Raw genomic sequence first — 20,115 nt, 5'->3', positions numbered from 1 at the left:
ATTAGACTGCCACATCCCATGACAGCCGCATGTCTTACTGGCTGTGTTACCTTGGGTAAATTGCTTAGCCTCTTTGTACCTCAGTTTTCTAATACATTACCATATGCAAAATAGATAGCCAATGATAATTTGCTGTATGACCCAGGGAACTCAAACCCCTAGAGGGGTGGGATGGGAAGGGAGGTGTGAGGGAGGTTTAAGTGGGAGGAACCATCAGCTATTATACCTATGGCTGATTCATGTTGATGTTTAGCAGAAACCAACACAATGCTGTAAAGCAATTATCCAAAAAAAAAAGTTAAACCTGTTGTAAAGATTAAATAAAACAATATATGTAAAGAGCTTAGAGCAGTGCATGACATAGTAAAGCACATATGATAGATAGCTGTTAAAATTGTAGTTTTATAGTCTCTACCTAGGGGAGGAGGTTTACAGTAAAGTTAAAAAAAAAAAAAGAAATCTAGATGACTGATGAGCATATTACTCTGCTCAGTGTGGACTAAATGTGAAATTAACCACTGTTACAGACAGGAAACTGAAGCTTGGGCAATTGAAAATATTGGGTAATTTAAAGACCTATCGTCCAATGTAGACTTATTGTCCTACTGAATAATCTTCCATTGCAAGAATTATACCACGCTTCGTTTATCCATTCATTTCCTGGCACACATATGAGTTGTTTCCTCCTTTTGGGTCTTGTGAATAATGTTGCTATGAGTGTAGGTGTACAAATATCTGATTCAGTCCCTGTTTTCAAACCTTTGGTTATGTCATTTTTTTCTTTGTGCTGTGCAGCATTTGGGATCTTATTAATAGTTCCCTGATCAGGGATCAAACCCATGCCCCTTGCTTTGGGAGCACAGAGTCTTAGCCACTGGACCACCTTTCTTTTGAACAATACCTCCTGCTTAGAGTTAGATGGTGTCAGAGTTGCAGTTGCTGACTCTACCCTCACTGTAGCTCCAGTGACTGCCTTCCTCTCTTCTCATGGGCTCTGCTTCCGCTAAGGACCAGCTCTCTTTCCCCACCTCCAGTTGAGTGGTCCCCCTGTGTCTTATGATAAAATCCGAAGGCCTCATCATGGCACACAAAGACTTCACAATAGCATCAAGAAATAAAGGGACAGTAGATTTTGGGTGAAGTCCAGTTTAAGTACTCTTTTAATCCAGGTCACACAATTCTAAAGGCAGAGCTAAAATTTGATCTCTGATATCCTGATTTCTAGCCTGTTGGTTCTTCCTACATCTCAGTGTCGTCTTTCTTGGGAGATGGCTGCTGAGAGGGGTGGCATCCAGGAGAATGCTGTCAGATGCTCCAGTGCTGGGAGCTTAGCTTTGCTCTCCTTCTGGAGCTTCTCTGGTGGCTCAGAGTGTAAAGAATCTGCCTGCAAGGCAGGAGCCTGGGGTTTGATCCTTGGGTGAGAAAGATCTCCTGGAGAAGGGAATGGCTACCCACTTCACTATTCTTTCCTGGCTCCTGCCACCAGAGTGGATTGCAAAGACCCCATGGACTGCAGCCCACCAGGCTTCCCTGTCTATGAGATTTTTCCAGACAAGGATACTGGAGTGGGTTGCCATTTCCTTCTCCAGGGGATCGTCCCAACCCAGGGACCGACACCGGGCAGGCAGATTCTTTACCAACTGAGCTACAAGGGAAACTCTTGTTTTACTTAGTGTTGTGCAAAAATGTTTTGCACATTTATAAAAATAAAAATAGCTAGCATGTGCTAGGTATGAGTCTATTAAGCATGCAAACATGCTTTACTTTATTTAGTCTTTGTGCCACCCCTATGAGGAGAGTGCTTCTATTAACCTCGCTTTATACTAATATTTAAGGGAAAGAGCCCACATGTGTTGAGTAACTGTTGAGAGGCACAGAACTCCCCAGGGCCCCGAAGTAGGACTCAAAGTGAGGTGCGACCAGTGGTGGGAGGGGAGGTGGGAGGGTGGGGGGAGGCACACTCTCTCAGCCACTGGCCTGGTATGAAGTGACAGAGGGGTAACTAGCTCACCCTTGCTTGTCCAAGGTAGTCTTCATCCAACAGGTGGAGAGGGGCTTGTGGTATAATTCCACGAAGCAGCCTTGATGCATGGAAGTATCTCTGAAAGCTTAACAGTCTTTTCACCTTTTTCTTGGTGCCAATTTCCCCTGAGTGTGTTGTATCTGTGGAAAGCAATCAAATTCCGAAGTTATACATTTAAAAACCCCTATTTTCTCCACTCTGTAAAAATAAGAGTGCATTATAAAGGAGAGAATCCCAAGAGATGCTCTCAACACTTTCTTAAATAGAGACCATGTAACTCTGCATTTGAAATTCTTCTAGAACAAGAAGGATATTTCTGATATGTTACATTCATTAAAAGGAGATATTTCTGGCTACTTTTGGAAGACATGAATGTTAATTAAAAACCTCATTTTCTTATTAACAACGTTAGTAAACTTAGTGAGTAAATTTACACACTTTTGTATGCATTTAAAGAACAGTTATGCTTTTTTATTCTTCTATACTGGAATGGAGGTTCTAGAATTTAGAACAGGTTCTCATCCTACAATCTCTGTAGTCTGATGAAATCCTTCACCTGAATTAGAAGAGTTGAGAATACACTAGCTTGGATACAAGGAAAGGTTTCCTAATGTCCCAGGAACATCGGCAGCAAAGGAATTAAAACTCTCAGCACAAGAGTGACCTAGATTCTCACGACATGAAGCAAAAAGGGTGTTTATTTTCTAATGGAGTATATTCTCTTTCACTGGTGGCCATAAAAATCTGATCCTGTCAGTAGAGATATTTTAATACTCCTGTCACATGTGCCTTTAAAACTTGACTGTTGACTGTCCAGAAATACCCCAAGCACATAATTTGAATGTCTGTCAAGGTATATTTCATCTCAGATGAAATCCTATGAATCACTCAGCCACAAGAGTGACATCTGCTGCCAAATTTATATCTGGAGTCAAGTGAATGGTCCTAGAAGGAAAGCATACAGTTCATACATAAAGAAATTTTGGTTCCTCTCACGCCTCTTCCCATGTCATCTTTTCCTCTATAGAAGTCAAAATCACAGTGGATATTGGAAGCAGAGGAATAGATGGAAAATGACCCTTTTACAATGTGGCGCTCCCAAGGTCAGGGAATGACCAAAATCAGAAAGTTACTTGGTTTTATTATGCATGCAAAGACTTAACTCAGGGCACACAACACCCACTGCTTTTTGGAAATGCCACCTGATTAAAATTCTTTGTATTTTCAATTGGGTTTAGATTTCCTGTCTGGGGAGATGTAAACAAGACCATAAGGAGATAAGAGCAGTAAACTGAAGTTGGGTGCTTAGGCGCACATCAATATTAAACGCAGGCTCAGTTCTACTGATGGGTTCTCACTCATCTCTGTTTATCAATCAAAGTACAGGTTAAAGTGGTTCATTCATTAAAAAATGTTTTGAGGCGATTTTCTGATGGTCCAGTGGTTGGGACTTGGCATTTTCACTGGCAAGGTCTGGGTTTGATCCCTGGTTGGGGAAATAAGATCCTGCAATGAATAGAATGAAGCCACACACACACAAAATGTTTTGAGTGTTACTAAACGTTACTAAGGGACAGGCACTGTTCCAGATGCCTGGTGAGATCTTTCAGTTCTAGATCCTCTAGTGAGCAAAACAAAGACCCCCATCTTCAAGAAGCTTGCATTCTAGCCAAGGGAGATAGAAAATAAGCAATAAACAAAAAAGAAGCAATTTATAAAAATGGGTTAGAAGCTGGTATGTGTAATGGGGGAAGAAAGGGAAGCAAGGGACAAGGGGTCAGGAGTTCTGTGATGGGATAGCCAAGGTCGCCCTCATTAGAGGCTACGATTTGATCAAAACTTGACTGAACTGAAGTACATGAAGGAGCTGACCAAGCAGGTATCTGGGGAAAAGCCTTTCTTACAGAGGGACCAGCTCAACTAATTCCAGAGTGGGAGTGAGGCTGGGATGCTGGCATGTAGAGTGAGAGAAAAAGAGGAGAGAGATGTGTTCATAGAGCAAAGTGGAGGTGTGTGTGAGAATTTTACTCTGAAAGCCATTGTAACAACTTGGGCTCTACTCTCAGTAAAACATGGAACCACTGCAAAGTTTTGAGAAGAAGAGTAGTATGGAAACACAGCATTTAAAAAGGGTCACCGTGGCCTCTGTATTAAGAAAAGATTGTAGCAGCAGACTTTTGGTGCAGTGAGATCTGTTATGGGGCTACTGGAATAATCTTGGCAAGAAATGATGGTTTGGTTAGACCATAGGGGTAGCCATGGAAAGAGATGACATGAGGGGATTCTGAATTCATTTTGAATATATTTTCAAGTTTTTGGCCTGAATAACTGGGGGAATGGAGCTGCCATCATCTGAGATGGGGAAGGCTGCAGATGGAACAGGTATGGGGTAGATTTCAGCTTGATATGTGTTGAATTTGGATGTCTATTGGAAATTCAGGGGAAGATGTCTAGTAGAAATAAGTGATATAAAATCTAGAGCTTGGGGAAGAAGACTGGGTTTGAGAAATACATTTGGGAGTGGTCAGATGAGATTAACCTAGGGACTGTGAGTTCAGCACTCACAGTCAAAATTCACTGAACTGTGCTGTTAAACAAGCACATTTTATTGTACGCTTATAAGCAACAATATCCAGTAGCTACAAGCACGTTTAGCATGCACATTTTGTTATTTAAATATAATTTATCACGAAAAGGAGCCCGATAACCTTGGTGAAATGTGTGAATCTAGGACTGGGGCAAGCACAGTACAAGATGAACTGTGACTTCTTATAATGCCAGAGAACAAGGGAGAGTTCAAAAAATGATGGGCTCGTAGAAAAATGACAGAGGAGACGATGTGAAGGGGGGCTTTCTGAGCAAATATGCGAAAATTTGAAACTCAGCATGAATAACAGGAGACTGGATTATAAACCACTGACTAAAAAAAAAAAAAAAAAAAGACTCCACCAGCCCATAGTAACGACGTGAGTAAATAAGTAAATAAGAGAAAGCTCTGACCAATAAGGTGGAAGAAACAGTGAATTATTAGTAATAGCAACCTTTATAGTAATAACTGATTCAGGCCAAAATCATTAATAGATAATAAAATTATGTAAAAGTTTAAAAAGCAACAGAATAATTACATAGTATCAAAGAATCTTTTCACAGGTGACACTAATTCAAACGGAAAACATGGGTAGTTTTCTAGTGGACAAGGTATAGGAGGTACCATCTTCACTAACTATTCAACGTTAGCATCACTTGTCATAGGAGAAGCTGACATCTTACTCTGCCTGACGTCATTCACTGAGGACACAACCTCACCTGTGCAGTGGTCTGGCCCCAAAGGTACATCCCTCAAAAGAGGTAACGTCAGAAAAACCCAAACTGAAGCATATTCTTCAAGTAAACAATCTGTCCAAACTCTTTTAAAAAATTAATTAATTAATTTTTAATTGTAGGATAACTGATTTACAATATTGTGTTGGCTTTTGCCATACATGAACACAAATCAGCTACAGGTATATATATGCCTCTGCTTATACTCTTAAAATATATCGACTTCATAAAAGACAAGGAGAACCCAGGTATTGTTTCATTATAATGGATACACAGATACAGTGTGCTTAATGCAATGCACGGCTCTGAACTGGATCCTGGATCCACGCCCCCCCAAAAAATTCCATAAATGACATTAGTAGGACAATTTGTAAAACTGGGATATGAACTTCTATATGAGATAATAATATCTTATCTATAAATGTCTTCACTTTGATAATTGAACTATGGTTACATGGGAGAATCCCTTGTTCTTAGAAAATACATGTTGAAATATTTAGGGATAAAGGGGCATGATGTGTATAACAAATTCTCAAGTGATTATGAAGAAAGTAGCAGCAAGGCAAATAAAGCAAAATACAACTGGTGCATCTGGGTAAAGAGACTACGAATGTTCTTTGTTCCGTTTGCACAAATTCCCTATAATTCTGATGTTATTATATAATAAAGAGTCTAAGAAGAGAAAGAATGGGAAGGGAGAAATCTGACATAATGACATGGAGTATATTCAGCTCTCAAGGAGTTTTGCCACGTTTGGGAGCAAAGAAATGTGGTGATATTTCTATATAGAACTATATAGAATGAAATCAAGGGTGTTGGTAAATAAATGAAATTAATTATTTCTGTATTACGTATAAACCTGAAAGGAAATATCCATACAATGGTCTATTCCTTTTTTTTGGTAGTCTATGAAAATCCTCCCATTCTAAAATACTAGAAGAAAATCTCCCTTGTGGCTAATAGCATGCCTGTGTTTACATAATAGAATCAGAAGCAAACAACTTAAGCTGGGATTATGGAAATATGGTACAAACATAGCAAATTGAAATTATGGATTGTTTCTTGGTAAACTTCCATTCAGCTTTCCATGTAAGATATTTCAAGCTGATTCGTAGCTAAGATAATGACACTTGTTACATACAGTAAATATAGGTGATTAGAGATAATTTCTGGTCACCAAAATTATCATTTTGACTAAAATATTGCTAATCTCCTGTTGCCATGAGCTGAGAACCCATTTTTGCCTTAAAGAAAAGAGGAAAACAGCAAGACTCTCTCCTTATTTTTTACCCTTATAGTCAATGGTGATAGTCTACTAAAATGACAATGTGGATCTCTTTCAATTTTTATTTTCATTTTTGATATTTTTTGTTCTTAATTTTTATTTTGAAAATATTATTTTAAAAATAAAATATCTTAATTACTGAATTATTTGGTACCTTCTAAAATTTTGGAACTGAGGTAAGGGCTTCATTTGCCCCAGCCTAGTTTTGGCCCTGTCTTGCATCTTTGCAGCAGAAGCTCAGATAATGTGAAAAATGTTAAATATTAAAATAAATCTATACATAAAATCTTCTCATAGTTAATTTTTTATGGTAGTGTATAGGTTAAAAAATACATTAATAGCATATAACATCATTCATCATGAGAGTGTCAAAGTTTTGGAATCATTTGGTTTAATGTGTATTCTTTATTTGTGCAAATTCTTACTTATTGTCTGAGATGGGCAGGTAGGTATCTGCCAAGATACAGTATTTGTTGGTGGCCAATATTTTCTAAAATACAAAGGCATGTCATAAGTATCCATATAGCACTGCTCTCTGGGTTGTTCTTTAATATATAACAGAATAATTCAGGAGTGATACTGGATGACCATTTATGAAAATGATAAAGTTTCATTTTCTTACATGAGGACATTCATAAAGCTAAATGAAAAAAAAACTTTAAGGTAGCTCTCTTGAAGAGATTCAATAATGAAAGAAAATAAATTTATTTAAAAATAATGTTAATTATTTATTTATCAACTGTCATTTAGGGAGCACTTTGTGCTGTGAGATAATAGGATAGAAAACTAGGATATAAACTGAAGGTATAGTTGGGAGAAAAAAATTCATATAAAGAACCATGAATAAATCACCATGCTGTATAATAATCCTAGGTATTGGCTTTGGAAGTATTGATATGTGTTATACTGTTATTAAATAAGACCTGACACATTTGTTTCCAAAAGGACTTTCAGTGAGTGGCATATTTTTGTTTTGATTATTAGGAGTACAGTGATAGGCATTTCTGGACAGAAATTTAAATGACTGGCTAAGCTAAATTTGGAAGATAGTTTCATTAAAATCAGGCTTCCTTGGTGGCTCAGATGGTAGGTAGAGAATCTGCCTGCAGTGCAGGAGACCTGAGTTCGATCCCTAGTTCGAGAAGATACCTTGGAGGAACTAAGGGAACCCACTCCAGGATTCTTGCCTGAAGAATCCCCATGGACAGAGGAGCCTGGTGGGCTACAGTCCATGGGGTCGCAAGGAGTTGGACATAACACTTTCAGCTAAAAGCCAGAAAGAAAAACACTAATACAGTATACTACCGCATATATATGGAATTTAGAAAGATGGTAACGATAACTCTGTATGCGAGACAGTAAAAGAGACACAGATGTATAGAACAGTCTTTTGGACTCTGTGGGAGAGGGAGAGGCTGGGATGATTTGGGGGAAAGGCATGGAAACACGTATAATGTCATATAAGAAACGAATCGCCAGTCCAGGTTTGATACAGGATCCCTGGGGCTGGTGCACTGGGATGACCCAGAGGGATGGTACAGGGAGGGATGTGGGAGGGGGGTTCAGGATGGGGAACACGTGTACGCCCGTGGCGGATTCATGTTAATATGTGGCAGAACCAATACAATATTGTAAAGTAATTAGCCTCCAATTAAAATAAACAAATTTAAATTACAAAAAAATAAAAAGCAAAAAAAAAAAAAAAAAGAATCTTAACAAAGTATGTAATAATAAAATACTGGGTTTATTTAATACTTTTATAGAATTAAAAAACTTGATTTAAAGGCATTCACAGCTACCCTAATGGTGCTTTCTGTTTGGATTTTGCAGTTTAATGGGCTATGGGTCCCCATATTCTCATTTGGAAGTTACAAAACGTTGCTCCAGAAGGCCTCACTGCCTAATCTATGTACGCATTGACTCTGACTGTGAAAGTCGTTTTCTGCTTGCTTGTTCTCTTACAAATTTCACAAATTGTACATATTAACACATTTCTGCACTATTTAGACACTAATTTTAGGGTTATGAAGTTTATATTGGCACTGCTCATATGGTAATTTTCAAATTTCACAAGCTGGGATTGGCTTAAGTGCAAAAAATGTTAATAAAAATTATTTTCATTTTGAGTACCTTCTCTATGGCATCTTCTCTTTACAGGGGCTGATACCTTTTGGTACTAGGAGAAACCTTAAACCTAGAAATACTATCTGGGGTTAAAGAAAAGCTATAAGCTCACCTATATGATGAGGGTGTTTCTGTCAACTGTATACATAGTTCGTCCAACAATGTCTGTATCTACTATTAGGTTTAAAAAGCCCATTTGGGTTTTCCACGCCATCTTACAGAAAAACTTGAAGGACCTTTTTGGCCAACCCAATATTTCCAGAATTTGAATAATTAGTAATTGGTGCAGAGGTAGCTCAGGTGGTTCTGAGAACAAAGAATGCTTTTATGTCTAAGTGGAAACTTGCTTCTAGCAAACATGGATACTCAACTTCATAAATTTAACATCAATACTTTCAGAGCACTAATTCTACTGAATATTTAAAATAATATTATTAATAAATTCCATAATCTGATAATTATACTAATAATTATAATACTTATATAATTATTATATAATTATATAATCACTATGTTATAATAATTATGATGAAATTCCTTGCTGAGTTAGTGGCTATTCAAATACTTTCATATTCTTCTCTTACAGAATTTTAATATGTCTTATACTAAAGGGATATTGGTATAAACTTATTACTCCTCAAGGTTAGAAACCATCTTATCAAATGTAACTCCTTGTGTCTAGTGTATAATCTTGCTAATTATGGAAGCCCCATACAAAGTTTGTTGTTGTAATTTGATTCAATTCTTTCAATTAATTTATAGAAACATCATTATCAAGTGCCATTTTAAAACAATAAGCTGATTTGTAAAGTGTAAGATCCTAAAACTTACATTTATACACTAGCTTTTGAAATCATTTTCTCAACCCCCCCAAATGGAGTTCCAGAGACCAGGTGTTCCTGCCACTGCCATTTCCTGTGACTGACCTCCACCATAACACGGTGCCTTGTGTGATAGCAAATTTACTCTTATTTACACATTTGACTTATTAGACTATAAGGTCTCAGAGGCCAGATTCCTGGTAGTTTTCTTTGAAATTTCACATTATCCTGCAGCATATAGGTGTTAAATATATGATGATGGAATTAAATAATTTTGCTGTATCTGTGCTCTAGTTCTGAGCTCAAGAATGATGAGCCTTGGAGAAATCAGGTTGAAATTCTAGTTTTAAATATGTGGTTTTAAAAAAGATGAAAAAAGTTAATTAGTGTGATTTTAGGAGTCCTGAAACGCAAATAGCAGGTTTACAGTATAACACTTCTTTTGTATAGCCAATTCTCACCAGTTTAGGATTCAGGATTCCTACAAAGTTGGAAGGTTAGTAGAGTTATCCAGGATGGCAATTTTCTGAAAGCATTCATGAGGGTTTTAAGATCGAAACAAACTATGCTAAGGTGCAGTTGCCCTATAGATAAAATTTTTAAGTAGACTAATGAAAAAAACTAGTAAAGAGATAATATGTAGAAAATAATATCAATGTATTTAAAAAATGTATAATGTGGACTTCTTGTTTGCTTGACAAAGTGCTAAACGAGACTAGTGCTCACTTCAACCTACAACTGAAGTATTAAACACTTCAATTTATTATTATGTGCTTTTAGGAAATTTCATGGGCTTCCCAGGTGGCACTAGTGGTAAAGAGCCCTCCTGTCAATGCAGGAGATGGAAGAGATGCGGGTTGAGTCCCTGGGTTGGGAAGATACCCTGGAGTAGGAAATGACAACCTGCTCCAGCATTCTTGCCTGGAAAACTTCATGGACAGAGGAGCCTGGTGGGCTACTGTCCATGCAGTCGCAAAGAGATGGACATGACTGAGTGACTGAACACATACATACACAGCAAATTTCATAATTTATAATTCAGACTGGGCTGTAATGACTTTAGTCAAATCCCAGCATTCACAGATTAGTATCTCTAGACATTAAAGTCTCCATTTCTTCATAAAAGAATCAGATGCCAAGAAATCTTTAAAATATAACAACAATATTATGATATTGATACATGATATATAGAAAGCCCTAAAGACTCCATCAAAAAACCCTTTGAATAATTGATATTAGTGAAGTTGTCAGATAAAAAATGAATACACGAAGATCTGTTGCCTTTCTACACACTAATAACAAACTATCAGAATGAGAAATTAAGAAAATGATCCCAGATACAATTACATTAAAAAGAATAAAATGCTGAGGAATAGATTTAACCAAGGAGGTGAAAGATCTGTATACTAAAAACTACAAGACAGCAATTAAAAAAAAAATTGAAGACAAATAAATGGAAGGATATTCTGTGCTCATCAATCAGAAGAATTAATATTGTAAAAAATTCTACCCAAAATATCCTACAGGTTCAGTGCAATTCCTATCAAAATTCCAGTGACATCCTTCATGGAAATAGAACAAATAATCCAAATATTTGCATGGTACCACAAAAGAACCTAGATAACCAAAACAACCTTAACAAAGAAGAACCAATCTGGAGGCATCACACTGGATGATTGTAAACTATTTTACAAAGCTATAGTAATTGCATAGTATGATATTGGCATGAAAACAGACAAATAGATCAGTGGAATAGAATAGAGAGCTCAGAAATAAACCCTTGCATATATGGTCAATTAACTTATGACAAAGGAGCTGAAGGTATATAATAGGGAAAAGAGTCTCTTCAATAAATGGTGTCACCATTGGTAACAACATGAATGGACTTTGAGAGCGTTATGCTAAGTGAAAAAAGATCAGTCAGAGAATGACAAATGCCATATAATCTCTCTTACATGTGGAATCTAATCTGGGTCATAAATACAGAGAACAGATTGGTGGTTGCCAGAGATGGGGGTAGGGGTGACCAAAATGGATGAAGAGGGCATTAAATATTTTAAAAAAGAGAACAGAAAAGAGAATACTATGTCTATTCTGGTCTTTCAAAAGTCATCAGTGGTCATAAATGACCATATTTGTTTATTTTTCCTGTACATATTACCAGCAGTCAGAAAATGGCATTTAGAAACTAAGGACAAACAAAGATATTACTTGTCCTATAATATCAAGTGTGGAGACTGTCCTCACATGGGTTGATATATATTTAAGACAAAGTACTTGTCCTATAATATCAAGTGTGGAGACTGTCCTCACATGGGTTGATATATATTTAAGACAAAGTCAGTACAAATGACCTCCGAAATCCTAGAGCAATTTGATTGAGATAAAATAGAAATTAAATTCCTTAGCATCTGGGGAATTTTCTAAGGCCTTTAACAGGAAAATAAGAAAATCAGTTGTGATATCCAAAAACAAACAAAAATGCAGACAACATAACATTAACAATAACAAAATCACCAAAAAAAGAGGAAAGGAACAAAAAGAAAACAAACCTAAACCAAAAGAAAACTCATCATTGCCTTACAATTTAACTTGAAGTTGGAAAATCTATTTGAGTTAAAAGGAGCTAAGTTATTTTAAGTTTCCTAAATGCAGGTTCTGAACAGAGATGTAGTAAAACCCCATGTCATTAGCTCTTCTATGTACAACAGATACTCACGACTTCTTGATGGCTGTCACTTGAAGAAGAGCTATGCTTCAACGCTGCCATTGAGTGGGAGGAAGTGGAGGAAGAAGAGTTTTTAAGGCAAAGAGAATTGTTTCTCTAGTTCTACTTTTTAACATTTATTTTTTTAAAATTGCCAGTTCTCTTTTATGCTCTTGACAGTAAAGAGAAAACCAATATGGCTGATATGAGTCCTAGAATAGAATGAACTCTTGACTCAGTTCACTGTATCCACACCTGCTGCCTTGCCTTTAGAAAATGTGCTCAGAAAGTGTTTAAGAGGGTTAAAATCCTTGTCCTCCTCAACCATCCAATGAACTGGTTTATGGCAAAATGTGCTGTTTCTAGTCTATTATTTTGCCTACCCCCAAAATCCACTTCAACCCATGGATTATGAATCTCTAACTTCGGGGTTCAGGGATAGTTGAAAAACTATTTCCTTTTTGTAAGGAAGGAAAAGCCTTTAAAAATAAGCTCTTAAGATTTCTCTGGGCAATAGAGAGGTTTTTCAAAATCTCAGTTTGAATGAAATTTAAATGAATTAGTAAGCATCAAATTTCTTTAGTTTAAAAGGAGAAATATGTGCCAGGCACAATGTGGTTTTATTGAACTCTCCGCTTCTCAGTGTTTGAAATGTTTAGCAAATCCCAAGTTTTGAGGGCAATGGTTTGTGGTGAGCAAATTGAGGTGACCAAACTTTCAGTTGATTCTAAGTCTCCAGAGGTTTAAAAACTGTTGCATTAACTCTCTAGTTCCCAGCATATATTTAAAATAAGTGCGGTCTTTTATTGGAGATATGTGTTTGAATTGTTATATTTCACTATAAAAATTCCAGATTTGTGTTGTAATATACATCTGCTCCTTGCCCTTCACTCTGTCTGCTCGTTCTACCCCCCTACCCCGGGAGAGTGGGGGTAATCCTCTCATTGTCTCCCGTTGTCCCCTCCAATCATTCTCACCTACCACTGACAGATTTATTTCTCAAGCACGACGCCTACCATGTCAGCCCCCCTGCTTCAAATTCTTCCGTGGCTCCCCAATGTCTACATAGTTATACTATTTTTCTGGTATTTATGGTCCTTTACAATGTTGATGCCAACTTATTTTCCCATTTTTATCTCCCACCAGTCTCCTTGCAGATAGATAGGTCTCTGTTCTGGCTGTTTTTTTCCCCTCCCATGTCCCTCAAGCTTCAGTATGATTCCCACACTTCTCAGCTGATTACTCAATTGATTACTATCTCCATCTATAGAAATGCCATTAACTCTTCAATAGCCCACCTCAAATAACTCCTCCTCACTTCCCAGTCAGATGCATTCAGATCTTCTGTGAGCCCTCTAATGCTTTGCAGTTGGGATTGGAGCAATCAGTGTTCTTAACTCTCCTGCCCGTTGCTGCACACACTACTATAAGCCCCCTATTAGAGTAGGACCATGTGGGTGCTGATAGTGGTAAAGAATTTGCTTGCCAGTGCAGGAGATGCAAGCAACATGGGTTTGATCCCTGGGTCAGGAAGGTTCCATGGAGTGGGAAATGGCAACCCACTTCAGTATTCTTCCCTGGAAAACCCCATGGACAGAGAAGCCTGGCAGGCTACTGTCCATGGGGTCTCAAAGAGTCAGATGTGATTGAGCACACACACCTGTCTGTATAGTGTGGTGGCTGGCTTAAAAGGTGCTCATTGAACAAGGGAATGAAGGGATAGGTGATTATTTATTATTATTTTTAACCATTAAAAAAATCAGAGTATAGTTGATTTACAATGTTGTGTTAGTTTCGGGTGTTCAGCAAAGTGATTCCGTTAGACACATATTATATATCTCTATTCTTTTTTCAGATTGTTTTCTACTTAGATTATTACAGGACACTGAAGATCTGTGCTATACTTCCCTGTGCTATACACACAGGTCCTTGTTGTTTATGCTTTATACATAGTAGTGCGTATATGTTAATCCCAAATTCATACTTTATCTCTCCTTGTCCCCTCCCACCCTATCTCCTTTGGTAACCATAAACTTGCTTTCTATGTCTGTGAATTTATTTTTATTTTGTAAATAAGTCATTCATATCAGGTTTTAAGATTCCACATGTAAGTGCTATCATATGATATTTGTCTTTCTCTTTCTGACTTACTCCATTTGATATGGTTAACTCTAGGTCTATCCATGTAGCTGTAAATGGTATTATTTCATTCTTTTTGATGGCTGAGTAATAATCTATTGTGTGTGTGTATATATATATATATATACACATATTCTTTTAAAAATTGTTTATTTTTAATTGATGGATAATGGCTTTACAATATTGTGTTGGTTTCTGATTCATCAACATGAATCAGCCATAGGTATAGATATGTCCCCTCCCTCTTGAACTCCCTTCCCACCTCCCACCCCATCCCACCCCTCTAGGTTGTCCCAGAACATTCTTTCTGGAGTAAGGTGATTATTGGTTGAGATAGAAACTTTTTCTTTTTCCTACCTCTTGCAGCACATTATTTTCCTCATGATGCAAACCTCCACAGAACTGATAGTAAGAATGAATTGTCTGGAGCAGGCAAGATTCATTCATTTTATACAACAGAAAACAGGGTAATCTCCTGTATAGAAGAACTTGAACTTCTTTTTCTTTTGGAATTTGTAGGATTTTTGAAAACATTGTAAGTATATCTTTAGAGTGTCCATTAGCAGAGACCTGGGTAGGAATGTGGACCTCCAAAATTTTTCAGAAAAGGATCCTTTATGTTTTATTCTTTGGAAAGGAAGTTCATTGTGAATGAATTCCTTTCTCTTTATGGGTTATAATGGATGCTTGAGTTACAGTCCACCTGAGTGAATCCTCTGATTTAATGGATTGAATCAAGTGGGTATTATATAGCTCTTTAAATGCAAACACCCACTCTAGTTCAGTAGAGCTTGAGATTTTACCTGCATGTTGAGATTTGTTTCTTATGGCCCATGGCTCTCTATGGGTTATAGTGGCATCTTAGGTGTAATCACACGTGTAACACCGTTAAGGAACAAATTCCCACTGAGACTCATACCATTCATAGGTCAAGGAAAGCTATAGATTTGTACACTGAGTTAGAGAAGAGAGAAGAAATTTTTAGAGGATTATTCTGGTGTCAACTTGCATGACTACCTGAACTGTCCTCAAAGATATAACTGATGAATTTAATCTAGAACAAGCACCCCTGGCCTTCTATTCCATTTATTCTATCTATAGCAAAAACAAGGCTTGGGGCCAGAGGGTGATGGGACTAAGAAATATTGAGCACCTACTAGATAGTTTACATTTGTCATCCTATTTAATTTTCAAAAAAGTGGGTACTGTGAAGTCAGTATTACCAGGTAATTTCTACAGATGAAGCGACGGATTTAGAAAAGTGTACTAAATGTTTCACAACAGATAACAGGGTAATCTCCTGTGCAGAAGAACAGGAACTGCATAACTGATAAGTAGCAGAGCAGGGACTGGAACCTAGGTCTATCTGATTTTTCAAGATGCTTTGTTCATTATATTCTGTTCTTTATAGAATAGAAAAGGACAAAGGATAGGGGGCATGTGACAGTCCAGCATGGAACCTTATTTTCCCTGAGGTACAGTGATGTATGAACACTCATGGAATCTCAGATTTCCTTCCTTTTAAAAAAGTATAGTAAAACAAAAGCAAGAAAAGGACATTTCAGTGCAATTCATAAATACAAGTGTTTTAAAAACAGTAAAAATGTAAAGGTTGAAAATTAAAATCAGTATCACTGAACAAGAATGTCAGAGTGAGAAATACTGGAGGGCTAATATTGAAAGACAGTCAGTAAAATAACTAGAGAACAACCAGAGAAATAACTTCATAGCAAAACTTGGAAGTGATTCTATGTATGTAACTTTCCTGTTTCTCTCACTAAATGTACAAATGGAATATTGGGAGGTGAATAATAAATCACTTGTGGGTTTTAAAATTGAAAACACATGTATTACTGACACTGACCTTATGTGATTTGATTATTATGTTATTACACAAAGAAATTCACAGACATTGGTTAGTACCTCAAGCTTTGGAAAAGACTAACATTTTTGTTGTGTACATAGAACAGAGCGGCCGTTTCTGGGGAAGGGAAAGAGTGGGAGGTACTTGGGCAAACAGGCTGCTCAAAATAAAACTGTGACAGGATGCACACTGGCCTCGTGTTTAACCATTTCCAAGCCGGGCCTTAAAGGCTTCTAAGATTTTTACCTGAATGGTGTCCGCTGATCAAGATGTGATCTGAGAGTGTAATTCTACTTGTTTCACATGGCCTGTGGGATTTCTCTTCTTTTCTCCAGCTTTCTTTCCTCTAGAAAACTCATCTATCTTGTACATGTTTTCTAAATATTTCTAATTTCCTCTAAAATGTTTATTAATATTCTAATAGGCAAAGGTTATTTAATAAATATATAATATTCTTTGGTAGCTGTCAATGAATGAAAATGAAGTACTTTAAGCATGAGTTGGCTGTTTGTTTGTTTTTTCCTGAGTCTCTCTTAGTGCTTAGATCTAAGCAGTGTCATAATTACTGGGAAGGCTCCATTCACAACTATTCACTGAGCACTTTCTCTGTGTAGGTACACAAGGTACTGTGTACTTGAATACACAAAATTTTCAAGACAGTGTTTCTGCCCTCATCTACCCAGAGGAAGGTGGTAGAATGCTCTCTTTACCATCTTCACTACTTTTGTCTCTACTTTAGCTATGATGGGAAAGGCATATTTAGACATAAAAATGCCTAGAAATTATCACATAAAGTAGAAAATATGAGCAAGAAAAAGATTATGTCATCACATAATCTTTTTTTTTTTTTGGATGTGGGCCATTTTAAAATTCTTATTGAATTTGTTACCATACTGCTCCTGTTTTGTGCTTGTTCTTTTTACCTCAAGGCATGTGGGATCTTCACTCCCTGACCAGGGTTTGAGCCTACACTCCCTGCAGTGGAAGGTGAAGTCTTAGCCACTGGACCTCCAGGGAAATCCTGGGATGATTCACTTGCCCCTTGCCCTGGATGGAGTCAGAAGGCAAGATGGCACCTGAGATGTAGGTAAGGGAAGGGGAAGAGTGGCGAGGATCAATGGATAGAGCAGGAGAAAAGGAATGAAGAAGAGAGATCAAAAGAAGAGAGACATACAAGCACTCAAAGGAGGTGTCTCTACTGTTAAGGCCAATCTGAGAAGAAATGTAAGGATCGTGTTGTCTCACCCTCCGAATGCCACATGGGTTTGGGATTTCCTACAGTGAGGTTGTGTTCTTCCCGGTAATAGACTGGGTCTTGCATGTTCTTCCAGATGAGGTGAAGCCTAACTGCAGGGGTAGAGTGGTCAGTCAGAAACATGTTCCTGTTTTCAGGACTATAGAACCACAGAGCTCTAAAAAGAAGCTTATAGAGGCCTGTACCTTAAAAAAAAAAAAGTGAATATACATTTAACTTGCTAGAGCTGTAGAAAGATCTGCTCAAGAAGGAGTTTTGGAGATGCGCTAGGCAAGGAGTCAAAGTGGAATGACAGAAATGCACGAATAAGTAGTATATGAAGTGTCTGGGCTGAGGTTTATCTTCCTTCTGTCCTCCTCGCTCATTAGCCCTGGACAGCTCAGAGTGAAGAGTTTAACTGCTGTGCCTGAAGGAAGGGGTGATGGCTATGGAATCAATTCAGCTAAGAGAGATTCAGCTGGAGAGATCCGGAGAAAATCTGTCCTCAATCATCTCAATAGCTCATCTTTCCTTCTGTCTCCATCTCTTCCCTTTCCTTCTTCCTTCCTTCCTTTCTTTCTCTAAACATTAAATAAGGATTTAGTAGCAGCAGTGTTAGTCACTCAGTCATGTCTGACTCTTTGTGACCCAATGGACTGAGCCCGTCAGGCTTCTCTGTCCATGAGGATTCTCCAGGCAAGATTACTGGAGTGGGTTGCCATTCCCTTCTCCAGGGGATCTTCCTAACGTGGGGACTGAAGCCAGGTCTCTTGCATTGCAGGCAGATTCTTTACCATTTGAGCTACAGGGAATCCCCAAATAAGGGTTTACTTTGATCTAGACACTTGGTGGTACTGGGGGTGCAGAAATTGTGAAGACATGGCCTCTTCCCTTAGAGAGTTCTTTGTCAAGAAGGAAGTTCACTCCTGTTCCTCCACAGCAGTAATAGTCTAAAACTGTTAGCCTGGCTTGAGAGCATGATACTGCACTTTCTTAGGACCCCCAACTGCCTTTCTAACAGGCAGCTAGTGTGCCTGGGCTCTCTAGGAGCAGCTATGACACCATGATGGTTCTTGTTCCATCTCATGTAGATGAGCCATGTTAGCACTGCTCTACTTGGAGTCTCAGCCAGAGGGGTGGTCAAGCTAGGCAGAACCTACAGACTGTGATAAAAAAAAGTGTAATACCGTGTGATATCACTTATATGCAGAATCTTAAAAAATGATACAAATGAACTTAATTACAAAATAGAAACAGACTCACAGACTTAGAGAATGAACTTACCTGGGGGGAGGTTTGGCAGGAAGGGACAGTTAGGGAGTTTGGGATTGACATGCACACACTGCTATATTTAAAATGGATAATCACCAAGGACCTACTGTACGGCACAGGGAACACTGTTCAATGTTATGTATTAATAACAACCAATTCTTGGGAAAAGCAACTTTGAAAAAGAATATATACATGTACATATATATATATATATATGTGTGTGTGTGTGTGAATCACTTTGCTGTACACCTGCAACTAATATAACATTGCTAATCAACTATATTCCAATATAAAATTTAAAAAGTTTCCCCAAAAAGTGTAATTCCAAGGAAGAAGCCTTTGGTCTAGAGTGAGATCACCAGGCTCAAGCCTTGGTTCTCCAGTTCTGATACACCAAAATTAATCCACATGGAGCATATTCAACAGAGAGATTAGTGGAATGTGTAAGGCAATTGCAGTCAGAATGCAAACATCAACTGGAAAAAGTTACTTAACCAATCAATGAATATCTTAGCCTGACTTAGTTTGCAGTTAGATAGGCAATATCAAACAGACAGATTCTGATGGAAGGGGCAGCAGAAACAGTTTAAAGCTTGGGGTTCTGTCTCAGAGGAGCACTCACTACTTTGGGGAGAGCTGAAAGTTGGGGTGGAGAGGCTGAGAGAAGAGATGGAGGATGGTGAAAAGTCTTTTCCAACCTTCTTGGCGGTTGCTGGTGTTCTGTGCTGGGTTCCCACAGCCAACCCCACCTCCAACTATATTTAGCAAAGCAATTATTCATTTGTATCAGAATTGCCATATTTACTTGTTGTTTTCACCAGCTGAACTGTTAGTTCCTTGAGGTTGGAGCTATGCCTTCAGTTCAGTTCAGTCGCTCAGTCGTGTCCGACTCTTTGTGGTCCCATGAACCGCAGCACACCAGGCCTCCCTGTCCATCACCAGCTCCTGGAGTTTACCCAAACTCACATTCATTGAGTTGGTGATGCCATCTAACCATCTCATTTTCTGTCGTCCCCTTCTCCTCCTGCCTTCAATCTTTCCCAACATCAGGGTCTTTTCAAACAAGTCAGCTCTTCGCATCAGGTGGCCAAAATATTGGAGTTCTAGCTTCAACATCAATGAGCACCCAGGACTGATTTCCTTTAGGATGCCTTATTGACCTTTTAATCCCCAATATTTAGCACAATGGAGTGAATTAAAGAAGATATGAAAGTCAAAGAAAACGTCATTGATTTGGTAATTTTGACCCAGAGGACCCAGTTCTCCAATTAAAAAAAAAAACTGAACTAATAATAGTTATCCCTATTTCAAGTTTATAAGCAGAG

General features: G+C 37.9%; 1 protein-coding gene across 3 annotated transcripts in view; it reads right to left on the bottom strand.

Annotated features, from left to right (window-relative positions):
• Positions 1–20,115, bottom strand: part of PDE7B (phosphodiesterase 7B) — a 357,194-nt gene that overhangs the window by 48,757 nt on the left and 288,322 nt on the right. For all 3 annotated transcript variants that reach the window (XM_040239308.1, XM_040239309.1, XM_040239307.1), the window contains one exon: positions 2,012–2,163. In XM_040239308.1, coding sequence (XP_040095242.1) covers positions 2,012–2,163 — 152 coding nt within the window. The remainder of the gene's footprint in view (positions 1–2,011; positions 2,164–20,115) is intronic.

Source organism: Oryx dammah, unplaced genomic scaffold (genome assembly GCF_014754425.2).
Source record: "Oryx dammah isolate SB20612 unplaced genomic scaffold, SCBI_Odam_1.1 HiC_scaffold_4, whole genome shotgun sequence".
In the NCBI taxonomy this organism is placed as follows: Eukaryota; Metazoa; Chordata; class Mammalia; order Artiodactyla; family Bovidae; genus Oryx; species Oryx dammah.
This window is presented reverse-complemented; position numbering and strand designations above follow the sequence as displayed.